The sequence below is a fragment of the Leuresthes tenuis genome, unplaced genomic scaffold (genome assembly GCF_036924035.1).
Source record: "Leuresthes tenuis unplaced genomic scaffold, fLeuTen1.0.hap1 SCAF_7, whole genome shotgun sequence".
In the NCBI taxonomy this organism is placed as follows: domain Eukaryota; kingdom Metazoa; phylum Chordata; class Actinopteri; order Atheriniformes; family Atherinopsidae; genus Leuresthes; species Leuresthes tenuis.
The window spans coordinates 13911609-13938731 of record NW_027325361.1 but is presented as its reverse complement, the minus strand read 5'-3'; the positions used below and the strand labels follow the sequence as shown (position 1 = coordinate 13938731).

General features: G+C 40.6%; 1 protein-coding gene across 2 annotated transcripts in view; it reads left to right on the top strand.

Annotated features, from left to right (window-relative positions):
* The window catches only part of negr1 (neuronal growth regulator 1), a 138670-nt gene that overhangs the window by 52618 nt on the left and 58929 nt on the right, over window positions 1-27123 (top strand). For both annotated transcript variants that reach the window (XM_072389391.1, XM_072389392.1), the window contains exons 3-4: window positions 7282-7407; window positions 21235-21366. In XM_072389391.1, coding sequence (XP_072245492.1) covers window positions 7282-7407; window positions 21235-21366 — 258 coding nt within the window. The remainder of the gene's footprint in view (window positions 1-7281; window positions 7408-21234; window positions 21367-27123) is intronic.

Here is a 27123-nt window from a genome sequence, read left to right as displayed (position 1 = left end):
TACAGACACTTGATGTGGACAGTGTCTTCAGTAAGGGGACGCTGGTAAAATCAAACATTTACTTTTTGAAGCGTGTCCTTGCAAGCATTCCATCAAAGTATCCAAGAACCCCATCGTGGCTGAAGTTGTTTCGTTGGGTTATTTCGGGTTTGCAGACAGATAAAAAAAAATGGGTAAAATGTAAGTCTAGGGTCACAAGTTAAGTAATGGGCATGCATTCTACCTTTAGAGTATGCGCCAGATGCATTAACAGTGATACTATAAAATGATGCGCAGCAGCACAAACATAATTCTGACGCACACACAAGTTGCAGAATCCCATGTTAAAGAATTGCATATATATAGTTTATAGAGTTTTTTCGACATATGTGTCTATCAAAGACCCTGCTGCACTTCCAGTTTTCCAGCGCCATCACTCACTCATTGCAGCCTCAGGCAAATTCCTGCACTACGTTAATAGGGTAAATCACTGGATTCATCATGTGTAATGATACCATTATGGAATAATGTTCATCAGCTAATGTGCACTTGCCAGGAATCTATTTGTGTCTTTAGCCATTTGCTGTCTGCTGCACAACTCCTCACATCTCCAATCGTTTATATTAACCCAACATCTTAGCCACAAGGACATCTTACAATATGAAGAGATGCCAAAATAAGACGAGCAATAAGGACTGATGAGGTTTTATGTCTTTGCGCCGCCGTTCCAGTACCTACAGCCCACCTTCTCCGCTGCTCCTGGGCTCAAATAAATGGAGAGAAAAGGAAAACATCCCTTTTTTTTTTTTTTCGAGCATTTTTATTGCTTTTTATTATTGGCGTATGCTTCTGTGTGTGTGTGTGTGTTTCTGTTGAAAATTGAGATTGATATGTTTAATAACGTTACAAGAGGAGCAGCAGGTGATATTGGACGTACAACGAGAGTGACTTTCAAAAGTTTATGGGCCGGGAGTCGAATTCGAACTTTTCATTTGTATGAAAGCAGGTACGGCAGACGGATGAGCGCCATCCCGGCACTGTCCCTGGCACACCGTTTGATATCAGCCAACCATTTGTTACTCGATCCTTATGAAAGGATAATGTGCAGTTATTTGGCCGAACCCAAAAGCCAAAACACGGCATCTTCATATGAAAAAAAAAAGATAATTTAGAAGAGAGAGAGACATCTCTGACCCCTAAGTTTGTTAGTTTCTATCTCAGACTGATAAAAAAAAAAGCTTCATATCCAGAATTGACAATATGATAATAATTCATCTTTCTACTCGGATGAACTTTTCCCAAAGTTAAGTACAACAAATTAACTGCGTCTGCTTTATGACACTGCAAATGAAGTTAATCCCTTAGAGGAACATAATCTGTCTCTGTTTATGTTTAGTTTTGGTGTCTGACACCTAATTAACAGACTTGAAGTCAGTTCTTTTATGCTGTGCGCTGTGAGGAGAGGGAATTGAAAACCTTTAGGAATACTTGTGTGGGAACTGTCTCATTACAAAGGTTTATATTATACCCCAGAAACACAGGTATATCATAATCCATCTGTATTAGTGTCATCTCAACAAGCTGCAATGTTGGAAGGGGTAATTTTAGAGTTGTTATGAGCTACTCAAAAGTTTCACCCCTAGATCAATCAAAGCTGAGTAATAAAAACGCAAATCTCCGCCTAATCCAATTCCAAATTGCTGCATGTATACAATTAAATAATATCTGTTTGAAGATCAGTTAACGTCAGAGTTTGTGTTTTAATAAGATCGTTATATCGCATGATGTTTAGACAGGAAATGTGCTTGTGCACCTTACAGCACCTTTGACCATTTAAACGTGCATGTGGCTGAAATTGAGGGATAACTTATCTACTTCCTGTCATCTCTCCTGACTCATCGCCCACGCCTCGTACACTACAACAAGTTGCCAGGCTTCCCCTCTGGGCTCTAATTGGAAAGCTTGATGGCAGTAGGTTTTAGCCAGTAATAGGGTCCTGCAATTTGGAAGCAGAAGTCGTCCTGGAGAGGCCTGTCAGGATTTATATAAGAGCCCAGTTGCATGCATCCCACTCGGCATCCACAGAAGAAAAACCCTGCATTTTAATACAGCACCTCCAAGCATTTCGGTAATTCAAGGTGGCGTTATTAGGGGTTTATTTATTCACCCGAGGCGTCTTCCAGGAGGTAGATGATGTCACCCAGATCAGCTGTGGCAGCTCACTCGCTGCACCTCCTGCAGGGCTGAAGAAGGGAAATTAGAGAGGAATGGGCAAACATGACAATCAGAGCATCGTTAATGAATTACCGTGGAAAAAAAAAAGACAACAAGCTGTGTTGGAGGTATTATAGTGTTATTTTTTTGTTTGTTTTTTCTTAATGAAGGTATATCACAGTTACAACTCTGTGCCAAGATGCACTGAAAGGTAGAATGTAAAGATGAAAAGCCAGAGGACTGGCTTTCAACCCAGTCACTTTTCAGCTGAACATCTTCCTATATTACATATATATATATATATATATATATATATATATATATATATATATATATATAACGTTGATTCTTAGAAGTGATTGTTGGGACAAGGAAGGGTTTTCATTTAGGTAATTAGTTATCTGTGTGGGGACAAGGTCTTACGATGGGGTTTTATCGTAAAAATCCTTGGAAGATACCTAGAGTCGGCCTTTCATTTGCACGCCTCCTAAAAACAAGAGTTATGCTGTCATCTGGCACTACTTCAGTGCAGAAAATAAGATCAACATATGCTCCTGAAACATATATATATATATATATATATATATATATATATATATATATATATATATATATATATATATATATATATATATATATACACTGCCAAAAGAAAATGTGATATGAGACTCGCTAAAAGAAGAACAATGTCATCACTGCTACCCGCAAACTCACTTCTTTTATTTTTCATTTCTATTTTTGGGAAGGAAATTAAAAGCTTTAATGGCATCCGCTCAGATAATGGTACACCTTAACCTCATTCTCTGTCATTATCCTCACTATAAGGTTAACACTGGGTCCTTTCTGCTGTACTGACATAGTCATTCATGGCATTACTTACATGCAAACACTTTGTCAGCTAAATTAATATGATCAGCAGTAACGATTTAGATGTTTCCGTGAGAGCAGTTTTGCTCAAGAAGCCCAACACTGACAGTATAAAACATCATATTTTCTTTATGATCGAAGCAACGCGTGGAAGATTCCCGCTTTGTTTGCATCTTAAATGTGCCAAAAGTCAGACTATCGTTCAGATTTTTCACACCCCAAGACATCCTGCGATGTACCTTAAAGAGCGCGAGTTGACGAAACCATAGTAGAAGAACTTTAGGTAGTTAGATGGCATCTCAACCGTAGGGCATGTGCTTGTCTTTGGTAAACAACTTACTCTTTGATTATTCACATACACCCCAAATCTGTTCATGATACAAGATTTCCAGGTTATATTTTCTAACATTTCCATTGAAGGAATTCTGGACTCAGACTGCGTCTGCTTCGGCAAAGCAGCTGTGCTACAGTAGCTCTAACCTGAAAAAACACAGGGCTCATCATCTAAACCTTTGAAAAGCTCTCAGTCCCTGCCAGAGGGAGATAGGATCAGCAGACAACCCCAACATTTTCAATTTTGCGCTATCAGACACTGAGGAGATGTGTCAACACTGGGGTCCTACAGCAAGTAAACACAGGAGTCTGACAAGCAATAACCTAGATTCAACATCACCTCCGGTCCTTTCCCACTGAAGGTCCCCCATGTTCATCTCATTTAGATCCAGATCTGTTGATCAAAAGTGACTTCTATGCCCTCGGAAAAAACAGCAAACTTCTGAGCTGAGAATATTTTCACTGGAGTGCCATTGTGGGTTATCAATGTGAGATATTGGGTCAATATAGGCTGAGGTGGTGTCTTTAGTGATTCATTAGTTTGTTTCTTTAAGCCTCAGAGGTCTCAGTTATATGACTGTGGAGGCTTTAATGATGCCCCATTCTGTATTTGGCTCTAGGCTATTTGTTCTTAAAATATGATTAGAACACAGTGCATTTGGGGTATGGCGGGCTATTTATGCCTTTAATACTGGTGAAAGATTATCTATTAACAGTTGATGAACAGTGATGTTAACACAAGGTCAAATAAAGACTTTTAACGCTTTTCTGTAACCTGATTTGACAATATTTGAGGAATAAAAGCCAAGGTTGCACTTTTAATGTCATTTTATCAGTGAATAGACGTGCCTTCGTTCATTTTGTTCTTTGCCACATCCTCTGGACTGCCCCTTACAATAGAGGGCCGAGTTCAAAGTCCAGAGGTCAATGACAAAGGAGACACTGTGACTCTGTGAAAATTATCGGTGGCACTAAAGTCCAACTCTGGAAATTGTTGAATCAACTTTTCCTTTGTTGTTTTTCTTTTTCTTTTTAGCAGGCATGAGGCAGTATCAGAGAGTAGAATAGTTGGACCCAGATGACTGAGAATCCATTACTGTATAGCACAGTCCACTGCAGAAAAGCTCCCTCTGAGATTCAAATCTTGCAGATTAAAATAGTGGCTCATAAGCCCGTGTGTGTGTGCGACTGTGCACTTGCCCCTGCATGTGTGTTCAGTGAAATGTCTTTAAATGCCTTTGTGGGTGGTAGCATGTCTGTCCCTCTGTGTTTTCAGCAGCCTAAATACCGAAGCTTTTAACATCAAAGCTCCAAGAGGATTTAAGTGTCTTCAAAACTTGCCAATTATGATTGTAAGTGATGTCCAGCAGGGACTGCTGATGAGCTGGCCTCAATTGAAAATAATTGTACTTTGTTTTTCTCAAGTACGTTTTTTTTCTGGGCTTATCTGGATGCAGAATATACAGCCTACAAAGTGTTGCCTGGATTTAGATTGAATGTTTTGTGGTTGTTGTTGACTCGCGCAGAAGGCTTGGTTTGGTTGTTGTGAGTCACACAATAGAGCCGATCAGATTTAACTGATCAACAGTATAATCTGACTGGCTCTAATACCACACCTTTATACATAAGCAACCACAGTGGAGACCCTCGTGAGCCTTAAGCAGAATTTAGGGGTGCTTTCCCGTCTTTGTTGGGCTCTTCTACGACTCTGAAGCCATCTTCATATATGCTTCCTTCTTTGCATAGCAGAGCTTTAACCTGCAACTGAATGACACAGTGAACTGCGTTCAGAGACGGGGATTTCTGGAAGTGTTCCCGAGCCCATGCAGTGATATCTATGACAGAATCGTGTCTGTTTGTAATACAGTGCCTTCGAGGGCTCAAAGATCACTGTTATTCAATATTGATTGTCAGCCGTTCCCATTGCACACAGGCATGTCTCTAGACTCTCTGAATCTTTGGCTGTTATTATGTTCTGTAGATGATGGAATGATCAAGTCTTTGCAATTTTATGTCAAGAAACACCATCCTGAACCTGCTCCACAGTTGGTACACGCGTTTATTTTGCAGATCGATGAACCTCCAGCAGCTTTCGGTGGTGCCACTTCAGTAAAGAGACTTTGTGAAACACGGTGAATTCAATGAGACACTCTGCCTCTTTAAGGTTGCAATCGCATCGATGAATACATTATTATTGTCACGTTTTAGGTTTTTATTCACGTCTTGTCTCGTCATTTCCTGTTTTATTTTGAAACACTGACTGCTCCTCTCGTTTCAGGTACCTTGCCCTTCCTCCTGTGTCTGATTGTTTTTCCTGATTCCAAAGTGTTTCCACCTGTTCCCCTTGGCTCCTCTTGTGCTCAAGTAGTCTGCATCTCCCTTGTCTTGTGCCAGTGTGTTGTGACCTGTCTCGTTCCTCACTCTAGCGTCCTTGTCCACAGTCTTGTATCCTTGAGCCTGCAGTGAGCGATCCTCCTACAGAGCTATCTTTATTTTCTAACTTATTCCTTAGTTCTAGTTTAACGCCATGGTAAGTTTCATAGCCTGGTTTTGTTCCTCCGTGTTTTTGGAGTGATTTTTAGTTAGTTACCTTTTCATAGAAACCTCCTTTAGAGGAGTGTTGCGCTGTTTGGTTTAATGTTAATGTTTCTTAGAGCCTCCATTAGAAGGAGAGAGTTTTATTTTGTATTCCTACTAGAGTGGAGAGAGTTTTGATTTCGATCATTTTCATAGCTGCATCCCCCTCAAACTTAGTTATTGAGGAGAGTGTCTCAGGAGTTTCACAGCCCCTTAGTTTCGCTGTTTGGAGATCATCAACCTGTTTTATTATTAATAAACATTCTTGCCTTGAAACCGACCCTGCACTTGTGTCCTGTCTCCTGCGTTCCCTGACAATTATGTGGGAAACACAACATCGCTCAGACCATGTTTGACTCTAAACTGCAGTCTTACCATCAGGGAGCACCCTGACATAATGGCTACCCCATTCTCTCCTAGATGCTGTCTAAGGTTTCCAAAATTTGGCACCAATTTGACGAAAGCCAACCTCATTAATGGAACGGTCCCCCCTGTTTCTTCTCCCTGGCTAACGCGTAACCTTAGATCACCTGGTGGCTGTTCATATGTGAATTTGTCATCCCTCACTTTTGTTTTAGCATCACATCTTTTGTCATATTTCTGCCACCCCAAACAAGAATGTTGAAGTTAGCATCATAGATTAGACCTTTTAGCTAATTGATCGTACTAAAAACTAACTAAATACGGTGTATTGTGAAATATCACTGTGGGAGCTGGAGAGTACATTTAATTAAGGCCTTAATTAGCTTCTCAGCTGTACCAACATGTTTCGCTCTGTGTTGGAGAGAAAAAGAAATAATGTTATTTGCCGTTGGATCATTAAAAACAGCCATCTTTTGTTGTCCGTGTTAAAACGGACATGACACCCTTTGAAGTGTCCCGATACTCACAAGTAATACACTAATCAGTTATCTCCTTTTATGAAGACACATGCTCATGTTTGCTCTCTCTGTAAACCTGCTTAACACGCGCTAATCGTAAACTTGCTCCTGTAACCTCGGTGATGACTGAATCTGTCATCAGAGCAGCTGATTGGCAAGGAAAATCAAATCCTCTCCCAGGAAGAGTGTTTGATGAGATGCCATTGTGAGACAAAATCGTACAATGTGAATGTAGCGTGTTTTTAAAAAATTTTACATAGAGTAAAGTGGACATTCAAGTGTTGTATGTTTCTCTTGACCTAAAGCGGAAACCCAGCTCATTTCTCCCTAGCTTTTTTTCCGATGTAATGGCATTGGTGCTTGAACGAGAAGTTGTACTTTCAAATGTTAATCTTGTTTTTTTGTGATTTCTTTCATTTGGTTCTTGTAGTTCCTCCCAAGATATATGACATTTCCTCTGACATCACGGTAAATGAGGGCAGCAACGTGTCCCTCATCTGCACAGCCAGTGGGAAACCTGAGCCGACCATTTCCTGGAGACACATAACCCCATTAGGTGAGTTCACGTCGCCTCTCAAATATGCTAATGAATGAAAGGGATGGATAAATGGACGGATGGATAGATGAACAGAGAACGGAAATGAGGAACCATAGACGGGATCAATAGGTGACTGTATGAGAAAGAGAGAGAACTGCTAGTTATATTGAAGAGGGAGAAATGGACAAGGGAGGGGGGTGCAGAGAGACAATAGTGATTGGATTTCTCCACAACAGAAACATTGTGCTACAGCACACTGAACAAATATGCTGTTTCTGAAAGATTTCTGTAAAGCTTAAGTTCAGACTTTATTGGTCTACTCAAGCTAACAGAGGTATTAGTACTGACTGCATCTCCTAAAATGTTGTCACTAATCGATTCGAGCATTTGTGAGCATTTTGCCGACTCACCTAAGTCACTGAATTTGTATGCACCTTGAGGAGTGCTACTCCCATCACTCGGATTTACTTTGGCAGATGGTAAACTATCATTTAAGGTGCATTGCAAATTATGTCTTTATTGTTATTATCACTGTGAATAGAGAGTTAATTAAATTCTTTAAATCCCGAATCCTTCCTTTGAAAACTCATTCCAAAGCATTTAAGTGTTACTGCAAAGCCCCCACCCAGCCACTTCTAGTCCTCCCTCATTTTCATATTAATGGATTAGAGCATGCAGTGCTTATCTGATAGCTGTTAGGATGACTACATTTATCTTATGGCTGTCAAATCCCCCTCTCTGGCACGCTTGCCCTGATTGCGTTAGGGGAGTTTTCAGAAGATGATCAAAAGAGCCATCCTCAGAGTCCAAGTGGCAGTCACTCATTCTACTTTGAAGTGTCCACGCTTTGAAGTATGCCAGGGAGGGAAATGATATGCTGGTCAAATGAAAGGGCCCACAACTAAATGTAATCACAGACTGTCTCCCAGCATATCAGAAAAGAAGTTATATGCCATGGGATCTTTGAGGCAGCTGTGGTAAGGGCGATTTGTTCAAAAGACGTGATACAACGGAAAGGTTGTAATAGGCTAATTACCTATCGATGGAATTCCATTAACTGCCTTGGATATGCAGAATAGTCTGTTCCAACCGATGTGCAGACAACTTGAATATGAAGTCGCAGCCTATGGAAACATTTCTCCAGTTGAATGATCCATCATATAGTAGCTAGCGATGTGAAATCTGCCCTGTCTTCAGATCATTGGATCGTGGTCACTGTCGATCACTGATAGACGATCCGATCGAAAATCATTCCATCCCTATTACAGTCTATTATTTGTTTAGAAATATAGGTTATATCTGCACAGACAGAAGTGTCTGTGGCTCAAAATTTTATTTTGATTTGGTTATTTGTGTGAGTAGCATTCGATTTGAGAAAGTTATTGTTGTTCAAATATATGCGAGAATTTCTTTTGTGACTAAAAAGAAAAATACACAACTTGTGGTGCAGAGAAAAGTGTTTCGTAAGCAAGCAAGAAGTTGAAGAACAGAGGAGACAAAGAGAGCCTGCGTCCATGAAAAAAAAAAGATGCAACAGGGTGTAATTAAGAGTTTTAATATTCACTCCTCAGTTGCACAGATCAAAGGGCTCTGTATGCAGACATGTTGCTCCACGAGAAACATTTTTAAGTAGACAGTAAAGCACAGGTTCAAGAGATTTTTTTCTTTAACATCTTATGGCATTAAATTCATTCAAGATTGCCTTAAAGATTACCATTTGAAAAAAAAAGATCCTCCCTTCGATCGCCGATAGACGATCCGATCGAAAAATCCCTCCATCCCTAAGAATAGCAGAGCACCTGTGGACTGACATGAACTGACTCACTCCAATTATATCCATCAATGGATTCATGAGGTCTGTAAATAAAAGTTAATTACTTAATTAGTCTTATCTACAGTTTTGTGAAGTAAAAGAAGTCATGACAGTCCCTTCGCTTGTGAACTAGCTTTCTGTGACCACTTTTGTTGCCAAGGAGACACTTGGTCCAATGTCTAATATGTGATGTGGTTTCTAGTGAGAAGAATGTGGTGGCACAATGGCAACACAGATTAAGTTCTAATAGTGATTTTTAACTTGTGGCTCAAAAAGGTCATCGCAAAGCTCTTTTTTAGATGTTGGCTGCCTTTTGTTCCGTTCTCTGTCAAGATGATCCCACACTGCTTCAATAATGTTGAGGTCAGGGCTCTGGGGAGGATTCATCCTTCCATAAGATCTGTTGCCACTGATTTCCAGTCCAATTCTTGTGTCATTGGTATACCTCAGCCTTTTTTCTCCTTGTTTCTCTTCGTTACGAAAAGGCTTCTTGACAGCCACCCTTCTGACGAGGCTGATGAGATCTGATGAGGTCTCAGGTTTTCTGTCAGATCTTTTTTTTATCACGTTCGGATACTGTTCACCTGTTGTCGATAGTGTTGTAGGCCTGTCTTCTTTTGTCCAGTTTCTGTAAATGTTTGAACAACATTTTACACATGCTGAGATACGCCACGTTTTTTCCCCCCCGATAACGGCACTTTGAGAATCACCTTGTTGCTGCAAAAAACCACTATTTTATGTCTGCAAAGCTGTGTTATCTTTGGCATTTTCTGTAGCCGCAACTAAAGAAACTGGAACAAATGATTGGTCTTTGTGAAAGGCTGCTAGTAACACAGTGTCTAAAGATACAATTTAAATGGTCTGTTATGTGCTGACACAATCCTTGTTCTTTAGGATTTTTTTTCATACACTTTAATGTTACAGTTCAACTTTAAGTGGCTTAACAAACAGACTACCCATTCCTCTTAAGGTGAAAAGCACTGGACTGAAAATGAGTGAGAAAGCTGGCAATGCCGAATGGAAATTTTTTTTCGAGACCACTTTAAGATCACAAAAAAAAAGGCTGAATCCCTGGAAGCAAAATACAAAGAAATAAGGGGCTCGAGACTCGGGTTGGGTGTTGATGCAGTTTTCTTTTCTTGTATTGATGTCTCCCAAAGACGAGAGCGTTAATGTCTATAATCCTACTCCGAAGATGGTGTGGTCGCGAATTTCATCTTCTCGTGGCTGAAGTACCACGAAAAAACAAAATAAGTTAAACTCAACCGACTGTTCTACATGTGAAAAAATAAAAAAAGAAACAAAAGTTTTCTTTCACCTGTGGCACGAGAGGAGTCAGCTCTTTGCATGGCTGCTTTGTCTCCGTCGGTGTGTAATTGCCTGTGAGAGTAAATGAATAAGGCATCAGCACTGCGAGAAACACATTACATAAACATAGTCGATTTACCACGATACACACCCGGCACAAAATGTCGGTCTTCTCTATTTAACAAATGGGGCTTTCCTTGGCATGAGGTCAGGCAGGTGCATTGGCTGCAAAGTGACAAACATGTCTACCTGACAGATTTGATATTTTTTTTGGCCTCATTCTCCTCATTCACGCAGCCTTTTTTCGGAGTTGGGGTGGGGAGTTTTCACGCCGTAGATAGCTCTGCTGCAGCAGTCAGTGAAGTTTGACAGAATGATAAATTGCCCTGACTGACTGTCAAGTTCTTATTCCCACTCCAACTGTTTTGTGTTTGCATTTTTTCACTCTCTCCTTCCTGCCAACCAGCAAACTGCCAGCTTATAATAAACGTTGTGCATCCAGTGAAGTGTGGCTATAAACTCTTTATTGAGACAATAATTTGGCTTTGTATGTGTGCTTTAAAAAAAAGAAAAGTGCGTGCATTTTTTTTTTCAAGTAGATGCAAATTGAAATAGATTCCTGAAAAAAACAGTTTTAGAAGAAGGCATTATAACAGCACATGTCTGGTACTTTGATGGCATAAAGAGTCTACGCTGTTGGTGCTACAAGTTAAAAAACTTTCTGCCACTTGTCTTCCAGCAGCTGCTCCCCCAGGCTCCCAATATCATTAAAACTGGGTCTGCATCAAGTTGCATGGTGAAATAAAACACATAGTAAACGGGAAGCCCCATTAGTGGAAGCACATTGTAATAATCCCAGAAGCCACTTGTCATTTTTTTTAATTCAGCTCTCCACATCTCTGCTGTCTTTACCACTGAAGCTTCCAGTTGCACGGGTGACATGTCAGCCTTTCACTGCCTACGTACAGTGCTGCGCTTCCTCACCACACTTTCATAGGTCATACGAAGGGGGGTCAAAATAGCCTTTAACATGGTCTATTTCAATCTGGTTCAGTTGTGTGGCTGGCAGGGGAAATTGCTTTGATAAGCTTTTTCCATTGAGATTTGAATCCATGGGATAGAAGTGTGACCTTTGAAAGGGCTGACTAGAATACCAGAGTACATATTTGATTTTTTTCTTATGATAGGATTCAGCTGGGATGGATTTTTTTTTCTCTCTCCTCCCAAGTTGTTACTGTAGATTTATCAATACTATGTATACATTGCTGTGCCTTTTTATTTCAGTGCATGAGGCATGTCCTCCCTAAACAACACCCGAAGGAAAAATGCCGGCAGCATCCTTCACCCTGACAGTTTACTACAGCATGAGCACTGGAGCTAATTTAAAACTGGATCCAACTAAACTTGGTTGTGAACTACGTCACAACGGCAGCTGCTGCGCAGTACTGTAGCTCAGTCGGTTATTAGGAAAAAAAAGATCAATTATACAAGCTCGACTCACTGCTGCTCACCTTGAGTTATACCTACCATGTCATGCTGAAATTTGGCAGCTCTTAAAGAGACACAAAGACAGTTTGTGTCATTTTGCTCACTAGGAATTCAGTCTCTTATAGTTTGCAACTCATGTTCAGTTCAAAGGCTGGCACTTAAGCATCCTTTTTTTAAAGGATTGGAGGTGAGAAATCAAGACCACAGCGTTGCATTTCCAATTTCAGATATCAAAGGCAGGAGCCATGAGTAACCCCTACAGCTGTTGAACCAAATTTAGCTGACTAAAGAAACACTGAGAGCGCTGATGTTTTATCATGTTAGTAAAATGTAACATCATGAAATGACAAGCAAGTATATGATACATATATATGGATGTATATCATATACCATCGACATTCTCAAATAGTTAGCTGACAGAAGGTAGCCACCCAGCATTTTGCTTACTCTAACATAATCACTGATGCGCGCTGTGCAAAGGCCTTCTTTTTACTTGCTTCCTACTGTCACATTGGCTTTGATAATATGACCGACCCGGGGATGGTGTTACGTTGGAGTAACACAGAAAACAAAGACAAAACCAAGGCCTGCTGGAGCGATTCCTTTGGTCTGTATGAATTGCATGGTGGGAATTTTGTCACCTAAGCCGTGACATCTGCAAACTTGCAGACATGAGCCATTCTATCTGATTTGAGAATACTGCCACAGTGCAAACAATTTAAGCAGAGAGCTGTTCACACACTCTGGCGTATAAATAAACAAGTATGCATGGAATGATGTCTCAGTTATTAGGTCGGCAAACAAGTATTCTGGATGGAGATCCTCAGTAAACTATAAGAATTTGTGTTGTGGTCAAAAAAATTTAATAGTCTGACATAAACAAGTGTCAAGCCTCGGCTACCGTATTAAAAAGAGTTTTTCATCCACTGATGAAGATGGAAAATGTTTAAAAAAAGCTGGTTTTCTTGAAACATATACTTACTGGTGTTATTTAAACTCCATTGTGCACTAAGAGTAGTGATTTAAAAAAAAAAAAAAAAGGTAGATTACCATCTTGAGTAAATGGTAATGTGAATTGAATGATTCATCGACCAGAATCTTAGTGATGACATCTTTGTACCACCATACACCATTTATTTGGAAAACATAAGGTGTCATGCCGTTTCAAAATTTCACTCTATACCATTTAGTGAAATTCACTGAAAAGACTTTCTATAGTGGCCAACAACACCAGGATGGAAGGCCTTTTGTAGCTTATGCAGACTACAACTAACATTTTAGTTGCCTGCAGTCTGCAGCTTTGACACTAGAGGTCACTAAATATGACACATTGCTTCGTTGAGCAATAACATATACTACATTAAACAATATAAACATTTTTTGTTGATGCTGATCCACAAAACAGATAACACAATTTGCCTACGTACAGTGCTGCGTTTCCGCACCACACTTTCATAGGTCATACAAAGGGGGGTCGAAATAGCCTTTAACATGGTCTACATTGTCTCCAGCACCTGAAACAATGTGTCCCTACCTACAGTGCAATCGGTTAAATATTCTACCAAAAAATGAATAAAGAACATTAGAAATATGACAGTGAGGCAATTCTTAGGGTCTTAGGGTTAAAGAACATCCAATCAGACATGACTTTGGTGTCCTTTAGCCCAGTTGCGCTCTCTGCATTTCAGTGACCTTAGACTGACAGTCAGTGAGCAGGGTAGAGGTATGAATTCTGCCCCTACATCTGGCCCACACCTAGAGTTTGGGCCAGAAGGCAGCAGTGCACAATGCAGCAGTGTGGGTTGTTCTCCATTTTCAAGAGTTAAAAGGATAAATTGATGTAAAAAACGCTGCTCTGTGCTATAATGGATTCTTCAGCAATGCCTGCCCTATCTGTATATTGCAGGCCTGAAGGAAGTGTACCCTCAGCTCCTCGACACAATGTGGGAAATTGCTTACTGCAACAGCATTTAGCCAAGCATTGGCACTGAATACGGAATTAACCTTGCTATGATTTCTTTAATTTGCTGGGAGTGACATCTCCCTGAGGTGAGAAGGGCCTCTGTCAGTTACTCAAATATCTCTCAGAAAGCTCTTACACACAACTCCAGTTAGGTCCCTTGACGGTTCTCCGGTACTTACACCGACAGTAAAAGCACCTTTTCTTTTTTTCTGCATACAAGATGTTATGTGTGTTTTATTTAATTTGATGCCAAGGTAGAGCATGCAACATATAAGGCTTTCCAAACTATATATCAAGGATGGGGTTCTTGGTTAATGGCTTCCATGACCTTTGCAAAGCCCCCATTCAACTGCAATCGATAGGAATATCATTTGCAGCAGGGGCAGGATGTTGCAACTGGATCCTGCATGGAAGCGATGTATTGGATTTCATTTATTAAGAAAAATTGGAACTTCTGTGATTTTCTTTCGTTACTGGAGCATCTGCCTCTATGTATTTGTTCAGATGTAAGATTGTATCTGCTTAGGAACAAGCTCAGACATTAGCTATGCGTTCCCGCTTAAAACACATTATTATACAGGTATTATTTTTCATTTTAAAGCTACTTTGGATAGATAAATAGGAAATATTGTTACAATGTCAGTATGTTGTAAAATGTTGGTTGTTAATAAATTCAAAGATTCAGTGAACTGAAATAAACTCTCTCAGTTAAATCTGCTATGTCGTATTTGAAGAAAGTTAATTTGATCCAATCATCCTTTTATGGCAACAGGAGCATCTTTTGGATGTCTTTGATGCAAAAAGTAATTCGGCAGCAAATACATGGACAAAGCTAAAAGTTCTGCATTGTTTGCGCCATTTTCTGAGTGTAAAAGACGAGTCTTCACTGTACCGGCCTGCAGTTCATTTCCTTTTCACTGTATCCTGATTGATTGATCGGCTTATGTGCTACTTGACATTGATATAAAAAACGATGGCTATAGCTAACTATGTTTTTCTGATTTGCATAATTCACACGCTCATACACTAAGATATAACTGTAACAATTACTCATTCCCCTCTTCAACTTTACTGGACAATGTGTTGCATGAGCTCTCATTAGTGAGAACATTTATAGAGTAATTTCAGCCACACAGTTATTACTGTGAGTACTGTTGGGCTTTTACCATAAAACTGATTCGGACACGTTACTCATTTGATTAAGCTTATTTTTTAGTATTTGAAGGAGACGTGTCTGTTTGTAACTCATAAAAAGTAAAGAAATAGAAATAGAGTGCATCAAAAATATTGTTAAACAAATAGTAAAGAGGAAATGTGGGACGTAAGAGCTTGATAAAAGGCTGATATAGCTAGCCGGTGTGTTGTTTTTTTTCTTCAGATTCGTAAACTGTGTAACTTTGTTAACAGCAATGCACACTTGGAAGCTAGACTATTTAGTCCCACCGGTTGAATTAGAGGAATACAAGACCTGGGAGTCATGAATGCTCTCACCTGCCTTCTCATGGCTTGCTGTTTTTATAGAGCCTTGAATTTAATATACAGGGAACAAAGTAAAGCTTTTTTTCGCATCAGGCATGTTGAAATAGATTGATTTTAAGATTCTTTTACTTTTCTCAAAGGCAGACTTGGCCTGTGTATCTCTCTGGTCGTTTCAGCTGATCCAAATGCAGGATAAAAAGTCTAGTTGAGACAACCTTTAATTTTGGTGCTCTGATGAGATAGATAAAGTGTTATATGAGGGAGGGAGGGAAGGAGGGAGGGAGGGAGGGAGGGGAGGAGGGGGGATTAAATCTACTTCATGTTCAAATTTATTCTCTCTTCCGTCTCTTTAATTATTTTATCCACATTGATTAAAAGGGACTCTAACAGAGAAGGGGCTGACATCCCATTTAAGAGATCCCAGGCATTGAAAGAGAGGTCATGTTACAGAGGCGTTTCATTCAGAGACCCACAAACACAAGCGATCGCTGATATCTAAATTAATGAGATGTGGGGAATGATTACTGTACAAAAGGTCCAGTGGGTCTCCCAGACCTGTGCTGTTTGTTGGGGAATAACTATCACATGTCTTACTAATCCTGAGTCATCCTTTGTTTCATTGATTATATCTGCATTCACTTGACTTGACCAGCCAAACTGTCTTCCATGTTAATGAAATCCCTGTTAAGCTGCTCGGGCTATTTCAGCTGGATTTATACTTAGACGTGGACTGAAATGTCATCTTATCTGGGAGTTTGAAAAATTTGCATTTGTTCTTATTCAGAGTTTTCCCTGCTTCTTTTCTCTGCTCCATATCACCAGGTCCTCACCGTTCAGCGATACAGAATATGCAGCTTATATTTATACAGCTTTCTTTTCAACTTTTTAAGTTGCATGATGAACCAAGCACAGGTTAGCAATTTAGCACCCATTGTCTTCATCTAAAAGGTCAACTTGTTAGAAGTACCATGCAACATTATATAACTCAGAGGAAGTAACTCTTTGTGCCACATAAGTGTCAAAAGGCTTTACTTTTAAGGTTAATGACAACAAAGATTTAATGTCTATCAGTGATTTAGGACTATGGTCAGGACTATGAGGTGATCACTAAGCCTTTAAAGCTGAATGAGAATAAAAAAGTTTCACCTCAGCCTACTCCCTATTTTTTAACGCCTCTCAATATCTGTTTATGGCTGCATGCGCGGATAAACCCACCATTGCTCGGAGATCCATTTGGGAGTATGTTATGCCACAGAAGTCTTCAAAGGAGAGACCTGAAGATAAGAATCCGTACAGGGGAAAATAGTGCAATCAGCAGTATACTGCAAAAGAAAATAACACTGCATGATTAATTTGATTATTCTCTTCTCCAAATGATGCACTCTGCATGGTGATCTGCCAAAACTGCATATGTAACAGGTCTCGGGTCGTCTCTTTTGTCAATCCCAACAGGAATTTTTTTTTTAACGGCAATACAGGGTTTGTGAACAGTGCAAACTGTTGGTGAATCTGCCCTTCGACGTGTTGCAGAGTTCATTCAATGCTACCCAAGGTCCTTACAAATGTTCTCCCAGGTTTCCTTTGACACTGTTAAGCAGAAGCCTTTTTTTTTTTCTCTGGCATCATCTTGTTTGAATCTCACAGTACTTGACTCCTTTCAAATTTTAATTTGTTTTTACGATGGTTGTAATTTTCAGGCAATAATTCTTTCAACGCACCCTATCAGACGAACTGCTCCCCGCTGGCAAATGGGTGATTGATTGCGTTTCCTGCAATGTGTAAAGCAACGACTGTGTCTTCCTTTGGAAACCCCAGCACTCGATTCAGCCATTTGGCAAATGGTGTTGAAAGCAGCATGAATACTTGGCCTCATGGGTCAATGCTTTTGATTTCATTGCCCTACTAAAACACACAAGCACACAATGGATTTCTACATCTTGCATATCATAATTTCCCATTGCAGTGAAATACGGCACAGCTACACATCCAGGGTAGTGTTTAGGTCAACCGTTTACTGGAATTATTTAGTGCATGCCGGGAAGGATGGTGGGTTGCGAGGGGGATCAACCGAAGGGCTTTGATCCTGCGGTTCTTTTACAAAGCGTATGAAGATAAATAAAATTTAAGTGGCTTCTATCAGAGAAGACATCACAGAGTGCTTCCAGACGATTAAAACCCAGATGTAACAGATGCAACCCTGCTGTATATGTTCTGATCTTTAGCGCTGATCCCTTCACTCAACGAGCCAAAGAGCAACCACTAATTGCCCGTAGTAGTTCAGGCATTCATTAAATGAATACATCCGATTTTAGTAGTGCTATAAGCATTCAGAATGAGCAGCACCAACACACATGAAAGCGACTGTACATTTAAACGTTCCTCTCTTTCTATGGGTTAATAATATAAAAACACACAATGGCTCATGGTGCAGATTACCACATTTGTTGTAAAAACACTGACAAGCAGTGAGGATGTTTTCTGATCTGATACACAAAAATGACTTTCTGATCTGAGACAGTCACAAATGGGAATTCAAATGGGAATTCAAACGACAACATAAATAAGATGAAGACTTTCATTATGATTATCATAATAATTACCTATGTAACCGCCGCCATGGTTAGCATACGGTGGGAAGGAAACCGGAAACATCTTGAAGTCAGGTGATTTATTGATCCATCCAGTTCCCCTGCTTTGTCCTTAAATGGATCTTTTTTGCTAGAAGGATCCCCCCCCACTTCCACTTTTCCTTCATCCATACAATTGCTGAGCCTGCACGTGATCATAATGTTATGTAATTCTGCTAAAAGAGTGCGTCATAGAGGACATCAATCATATCTGAACGTGTTTGATTTCAGAGGCATCAAAGAGACACACATTGTGCAACCAAAAAATCACCATGATGACTAATTTACCCATGTTAATGAATCTTCATTAAAACCATTCTCTATATCACTAACATCTGCAAAGAAACCTGAATGAAAATATTGAATTAGCATAAGATCATCAATACCATAGTGTTGGGGGAAGGGGGGGCAAAGTAACAAAAGAGATTGGAATCAATGAGGCTGCAGACAATCATCTTTAGTGGAGAGTTTTCTGCAACGCTGTGCGCAGGATCATGCCACAGATGTATGCCGAAGAACAAAGAAGCCTTCATATGGGCGTGCAAAACAACACGTCTGTCTTCAGGTTGTGTTTTTCCAACATGTGGTTTATTTCAGGGCTGACGTGTCAACACATCGATATCTAAGGTAAATACCATATATCTCAGCATTAGACCATCTCAGTGTGGCTCAAGCATTGATGAGATCTGGCTTCTCCAAACATACCACCGGCCCTCATTTGTCTCATTTGTCAAAACGGGGTGCTAAGATGTGATCTAATCTATGTGTGAGTAATAGATTGTAGAGAAAGAAATTTCACTTTAGCCAGCTTAACAAGAGACTTACCTGAAACAGGTGGTGCCTCTTAACTTGTAACTTGTACCATGCTGTAGCTCTCGATTGAGTGCTCTGTTTCAAATCTTCCTTATCTAGTCAAATTCTGACTGTTCAAAAAAGTGATTCATTTACAACACATAACCAGTGGTCACAGATATAACACCACGCTAAGCTTCTCACAAACGCCTGTTACATCTGATATCAAACCTGTGCCGAACCATTCAGTCGTTCTATTGACTCACAGGACTGCACTTCTCCTCCCACATCTCTGGGATTAAGCCCCCAAAAAAAGAAAAAAATATATGAAATATATAAATAAATGATAACCCAGTGGAACAAAAAAAAAAAAAACAGGCATTTCCTGCCACAGAAAATAGCAGTTTGTGTGATGTGTCTGTCTTAACTCTCTTGGTTTATTAACGGGTCTGTTTTTTAAACACACCCGGCGCTTGTTCATGGATTGGGTCTTTCAAACATTATCTGTCTTTTTCTGCTGTTTGTGTTACCATTAGTATCTTTGCCAAGACGCGTGCACTCCATTGTTGACACCACAACAATGCGAGAAGAGACCGGGAAGCTCATTATCAGCAGGACCTTCAGTCTCGAGTTTATCTTCTTTTTGTGTCGTAGTAGAATAAAGAGGAGGCATTTCATAAGAATTCATCTCATTCCCAGGAAAGACTGGCTGCACACTGTGGAAGTATTTCCACCCCTGAAGCATTGATTGTCTTGGTTCTGTCTTCTCTCTTATGAGATATTGCTGAGTCAGCGTGAGGTCTCTGTGGCTTTGTGAACAGAGTGTTGAGCTCAGTTTTGCTTGATTATGCACTCTATTTGATCCCCATGCCTGCCAGATCTGGCCACGCATCTTTTATCCCAAACCTCCAGTACCACCCTGAAAGGTTGTGCATAAACAGATTTCACACTGAGCGTCACTGGGCTGGAAATTAATTGTGGTCGAGTGAGATCCTGCGACAGTCTCTGTTATATGTGTGCAGAGCAGCCCTCTGAGATCCTGTAACAATTTGCTATACAAACACTCCCACACATGCACGGAGACATAGCCTTTGTCAGGTTATTTATTAATTTATCTAAATTTTGAACTGGTAACAATGTCCGATATGACCATTTAATACATTACCATCCCTATTACCATTTGTAACCATCTTAACAGCTGTAACGGTGTTAGTATTGTTAGGGATGTGCATTTCAAGTGAAAATGCTTTTCAAATTCCCCACCTCCCCATAAATCCTCAGTTAGTTGCCCTTACCACAACACCCATTTATTGTGCTATCGCGTTCTTTAGCGAGGCAACGCTGCCAGTAACATTAGGCTAAATGTTTCATATATTGTCACACACGTCACAAACGGCTTCGTACATTAGTTAAAGAGTAAAACAAAAGTGCTTTACTTTACTCTTCCAAAATAGTGCCGCTCGTGTTAAACTTAATGGCATGCTAGCTTTACTTGGAAAAACACTTTAGTTTGTGTTTTTTTAAAGGAGTTCCACACAGCAGGTACCGTGGGCTGTTGCCTTGCATGTTTCCTCTTGTTGGAGCACCTTTAGCATCTAAGCTCTCAGTGCCTGCCATAAAGATAAAGTACTCTTCGCTTATTGGTTCAATGGTGGCCAGAAAACAGCTCTGCACATTACTACCGCCTTGTGGTAGAAGTCCCACATTACTAGCAGCCATTGGTTAAATCACTGTAACTCCATAGCAATACGGTGGCCACATAAACTATTTGATTTCTTATAGTTCAATGACTGTTTAAAAATATCTCAGATCATTGCCTGTCCCTTGTTAGTAGATTCGATTTTTTATTTTTTTTGTTGTTGTTAATTGGAGGACTGGAAGTGCACATGTTTCAGTTTGTAGGTGAATTGCTCTCCAGCCAGTAACCCGGTCATGGTACTCTGCTGCTCTTGCCTTTGGCACCGCCAGCTAACTATAAAACTCTGACGTGTGCATTGAGCCGTCAAATCTGTCTGTCTTCCAGGAGGTAGCTCTAACTGCATGCTGTGGAGAGGAACAAATGATGAGTGGTTGGCTGGGAATACACCATTATTTCCTGCCACCATATCAATATAATTAGATCAATGCACTGCTGATCCGCTGCTATTTTAGAATGCGCGGAAGGTAATCAAGACTTCAATACGATGCCTAATTGTACTGAAACTTCTACTCAGGCTTAAGCTTGAAAGCTGTTTACCACAAATGAGAGTTCTCTAAAGGCTACAGAGAACCTTTTGGTATAGATTTTGTCAGAGTATCTGTTTGCGTGCTGTGCCTGTCTTCAATTTAGACATGTTGTAAGTACTCTGTTTCCTTTTTTTTGTGTGTGTCTCCAGGCAGGAAGTATGACAGTGGTGAATATCTTAACATCACCGGCATCACGAGGGACCAGGCTGGAGACTACGAATGCAGCGCTTTAAATGACATTGCCTCTCCTGACACCAAAACTGTAAAAGTCACAGTCAACTGTGAGTATTGCACACTGACCTTGCAACAAATAAATGAGAGAAAGGGCGGCCTGCGGTGATACCAGCGCCACGTCCCTGATGGTGCACGTCAAGAAAGTACGCCCTCAACAAGTTTGAAAAAGTAGAAAGCCGGAGGTTGAAGTTTCTAAATATTTAATGCGAGAATTCCCTTTTTGTCCGCACATGTAGGTGATTAATTCACGCAAAGGAAAGGTCTGACTGTTCTAAGCACTATTCCATTATGCAGGTAATGAGTCTTTCAAAAATGTGAGGAGAGCGTAATGAGGAGCCAGGGCATTAATGAATGATACTGGGCTTTAGCTGTCGTGGTCACATGGAATTCACCACCTGTAAAAAGGAGGCTGGAATGGCTGCTTGACAATTACTGCCATTCCCTCCCTCTTTAAAAGTACTCCTCTACTTCACTGATATTCATGAAGGTCTTTGCATAGATGCCCTGTGCTAAATCTCTCTTTTGGCACGGCTTATCAGCCAGTCAGTGAGAGATGAAGGGAGGAGGAAGAGTGAAAGAAAAAAAAAGAGGCTCCTCTTGGCCCATATATTTAGTCATATTCCGAAAGCCAATCATGGGAGTTTTCTCATTCAACTTTTAAGAAATTGGGTTATTTTTATTTCTTACACAGGTTTTGACAATTGAATTTTTGAGTTTCGAGATGATCGTTCTGTATTTCGTCCTCTCTGTGCTTAGGCTGTGCTCGTTCTGGCCTCTTCATAAAACCGAGTTTCGCAGCCATTATTTCTGCGTAATGCCCGGCTCTAATGAGCTGAACCTGAGTGAAGTTGGACAGGCCCGTTATTTATAGCTCGATTGAGACGTGGGTTCAAGGGGGAAAAGTGCTTTGACAACTGGCAGTGTCTCTATGTTTTAGAACAAAGGAGATGATTCTCAGTCTCAGTTGATAAGGCATGTCCCAGTCAGAGGCTGAGTTCTAAAGAGAGACAGCAGGGGTTTGTCAGTTTAGTGTCCAAACAGAGTCACATGATTAAGAAGACTTTTTCCTTTGCTGTCAGACAAAGTCATTTGCGACTTGAGCGCCGGAGCGAAACTTTGAGTGGGAGCGTGCTGTACTTGGTCAAGTTTTTTAAGCAGTCAGAAGCTGACAGCTGCAGAGCAGTCCCTGTTTTCCTCTTCCATGTCTCTTCCAGAGGGGACAGATAACTTTTTGGTGACTATTCTATCGTCATTATATGAATCGGTTTCAGGAAACTCACTGTAATTTGAGACGTTCAGGTGCTACGATTCGGCAAAAGAGAGAGAGGAGGTGAATTTGTAGGCTTCGATACGTAGCTCTTTCTCAATGCTCGCTCAGCAGAACTGCAAATGCACTTCTCGGAAACGCTGTATGATGTGATGCGTAAAACAGTCTGCTGCACGCGGCTATCAGCATCAGCAGCTTTGAAATGAGATTTCAAAAGTTGATGTCGGTTGAAAGTCATCACGTTAATAGTGTTTGTTGAAAGAATAAAGTGACAAGGCCTTTTGTGTGGTCGATGTTAATGCATTTTTAAATGATCTGTCGGCCTTTTTAAAGGGCTTTGTGAACTCGAGAGCTAGGAGGGATATCACTATCACTCAAGTAATGTCGTAATCCTGAAACTATGAGTAATTGTTCACCGAGGTGATAGTTGTGGCCGCACACGGTGGTCATTTCTGACTGCCTCTTTATTGCTGTAGATATATCATTATGTTTTGTCTGCTGTTTGAACCATCACCATATGGACTTATCTTGCTTCATACGCCTCATACATGAAAGTTCCCGTATTTCAGTGCAACTGCAAAAACGTTGGTACTTTCTGCGTTTGAATAGCGGCAGAGAGTCGTTGGAACGTGCAGTTTAGTCGGTTTTAAAACCTTTTTCTTTTTTTCATTAATTACCTCATCCCTCTTGTTCCTGTGTGGCAACTGGTGACACATGTGCTCATTTCCAAAGATAAAGGGAGCAGAATAAATAAATTGAAGTTGTCCATCGGAGCGACTGACTCGCCACGGCAGGCAGAGCTTGAGCCAGCTGGTGGCCTCTCTTCGCTGCTTCTTCTAAGTCCTGGTGCGACTCTCCCTCTGTGAAGTAAAAAGACAAGCGTTTGGATCACATCCTACTCTGCCGTACATCATCCATGCTCTCCTGTCACACATTAGGCTGCATTCACAAAGCACCCACGGTCTCCGTGAGAGCTGAGTGTACCAAACCCCGAATTAAGATAAAGAAGTTAGCTTTTGCTGAATGTCAAACAAGAGAGGATGATTACACAGCAAGGAGCGAGAAATGAACTATTAAAAATAATACACTATATGGGTATGCTCTTACAGCTGTTTTGCTTGGCTGAAAAACATCAGGCTCTCGACTGTGTAAAGGTTCCCTTTGGGGATTGTGCAGGTGCAGTTTTACAGTGCCAGTCAGCAGTGCGACATGTGCTTTTTAAATTTTCGTTAGGAGGATAAGCTTTTTGAGGTACCGCAAGAACGTGTAGCCTTTTTATTTTATGTTAGAGAGGTCTGAGTGATGTAAGCGCATTCATCGTGGTGTGCATTGACCCTCACTATAGCATTAGCATTGATCCTCTGCTTTGCTTGCTAATAGCAGCTCAATGAAATTAAGTTATAAAGATCAATTAGTCAAGTCTGCACTACTTTGCTTTTATCGTTCTAATAAGACAGCATAGGACTGAGTGGCACTGACATTTCATGGGTTAAGAGTTTAATTAAATATGTGCAAACAAGTTCCTTCAAAACAATGTCTTTTTTTTTTAACGCTAAGGGTGCAGATGACCTATGGGCTAATTGCAGATTAAGTCTATTAATTAAAGTAGGCAAACCAAAGTAATGAAAATAAAATTAAGCCTAAGCATGTTTGCAGTTTTAATAACAACAGACCGCTAAGCCGGCCATTTGGTTTTCTTTGATATGATGAGTTAGGGACAGAAGAATTGAAGCATTGTCACTGTGCAAGTGTTAAGTCCATTTCTCGTGACCTCAGCTTGAATTTTTCTAAAGCTCAAAAGACCCGTTTGATTGAATTACAGGCCTGAGAGGGCTGCTTGTCTTTATACCTCTGCTGATAAATTGATGCCGACTGAATACTTTTATCAGCTCAACCTGAATGATGGCAGTCATCCAGAAGGTCGCGGTGGAGTCAGATTGGCTGAGGGGCTCTGCTTTGGCCAAAAGATATTTCAGCTGTGATTTTACCCGATGAAATTTGATCTTCGACCTACTTTTCCAATTTACATATTCATCTTCACTGCAGGTGGGTACAGTGTTGGCTGAAATTCTCGCCGCACAGTGCGACTCAAAAGCATAAATATCACATCTAGGTGGCTGAGTGTGAGGGATGAATGAGAAGGAAACCGCCGTTGAACACCTCCACCTGAGATGAAAAGCCAGCGTTTGATTAATTAATGAAGCCACCCAGTTGCAGAATGAATGCATCCATCTACAGATGAAACAATCACAGCAACGTGCTCTCATTTCAAGACATGAAATCAGAGGTGCCTGACCCCCCCCCACCCCAGACAGAGTTCTCTGCTGCACAGCATCGTCTTGCAAGATGGAGTTTGACAGTTTGAGCAAATTTTTTTGTCACACGTGGAAGGAACACAGACAGCTGACTTTTGCTGCATTTCACATTCTAGTTTGAGATGTCTCAAAAGAAGTTGTCTGAAACCACACCAGATGCTTATGTTTCCTTTATGCGTTCGTGTAGTGATCACAAAGCTACCACAAGTCACTTTTCAGAAAAGTATAAAGCAGACAGGTTAGTTCATGCCACGCTAACTTCACAGGTTGATTGATGCCGGGTAGGATATCTTTCTCTTTTAGTTATGTTGAAGCGAATGTTTTCATAAAGTCAGAGCCACGTTCCTGCTAAAGTTAGTAGGTTTCTGGAACCTCTCATTGAAATGTTACAGCAGCACAGTCTTTGCTGGAGTTGTGATTGAGTTTGTCTCACGCAAAAGAAACCATCTTTGTTTTTAGCCGTTTCATTCATGCTGTCTTTATCCACAGTGAAAGAGCCCCTTATGGTTTTACCTCTCTCGCTTCAACCTTTTTTTCACCCTCATGGCTCAGTTACACTTGCCTTATAAAGTGAAACTGTGCCCCGTGTGCTTTAGAGTGTGCCAGCCATTGGTACACCTCCTTCCTCCTCCAGCACCCAGCAGCTGTGGATTCAGCTCACACATTCACCTTGGCTGTGTCTGTAAAAACAAGGGCTCGCAGTAATTGGCCAACAGAACTGTGATCATTTTAATTAATTATAAGCTGCGCATTAGATCTGCTGTAAGCAACTGCAGCTATAGAATTGATTGATATATTTGAAATGCAGGAGCATACATCTGTGAATACTTCTAATTCTTCCCATCACCTTGCCTTTTGTTTGCCCCTGTCCTGCTTTTCCCCTTAATACCCTCATCATTCGGGGCTATTTGGAATTCGGGCCCTGCCCTGTTAGATACATACTCGTCTTACTCCGCTGACAGAGTTGTTCTGGGGAGTCATGACCGTCGAAATTAAATAAGCAGCTAAACCTGTTTACTTGACACAACCGTCCAATATTACAATGTCAAGTAATGACGACAAAGCAAACAACTATTAGTGGGGTGTGGGCATGTTTGCAGAGTATTTTGCTAACAGTAATTACAGACTCTTAATTGGTGCAAAGTTGTTCATTTACTTGTGATAAAATGCAGTCTCTACATGCTGCCTGTGTGTCCAGGCTGAGTGCAGAAGTGGGTCGCGGAGTTGGATCAAAGGTGGAAGAGATGTTCATTCCACAGCTCAATAAAATCTATGTGGTGTTGCAAGTGTTTTAAAATGAGGCACAAAGTCACACTTGAGCATTTGTCGACAGTTTGCAGTATCCATTGAAATACTGAAGCTTACAATTCAAAAGAGAAGGCTTCCTAAAATTGGATTCTGATCCAATCGTAAGTAGAGTTAAAGCCAGTGCCCTCAAGCTGTTTGGATGTAAATCCATCTCTCTACATCTCTCCAAAGCTCTCGACTTGATTGCTATTTGGATTCCTTGCTGCATGATGGGCATGAATAAATGAGCGGAATCTTGATCTTCTGCAGAATAAATGTTCCGGCTTGCGCTGCTTCAGAATACCTTTGACACAAAGTGTCTTCATTTTTGTGCTTGGTCTGCAGTTCTATTGACTGATCTTATGACTTGTATTGCTGAAAAAATGGGAACGTGTTCAATCACAGAGGCTTACATTAAACCGTGGAGCATGTTACACATGTTTACACAAGCGGAGATGACCTTCTGAACCCTTACATCACTCGATTAATTATATTTCTATATGTCCCGACTGCGCCATTGTCTTCCCCAAAAAGCCCGACTGGCTTGTGTGCATCTCTGCAGACTGATGGGGATTTGTGTACCTTGAACCATTACGTCTTAAATACAGGCAATAGATTGAATCCTTGCCGTCGCTCCTCACAGTCCGGCACACTAAGTGGGTTATTTATATGCCTTGCATTGTAAAAAAACGAAGGAACACAATGTTCCCTCACCGTTCTGAATAGAAATCTTAATGAATTAATAAATCCTGGCAGTGGAACCATTCTTGACTGACAAAAAAAGCAGGACAATGAAGCCTACAGATGGCAGTGGGGAACAGTGTTTCTGTGTGTAAGCTGACAAGTCATGCACTGATGAGCCCATTCCTTAATTGCAATGAAAACTCATTTTCAAATCTGGCTGAAGAGGTTGGGTTATTAATTGATCTTTTAAT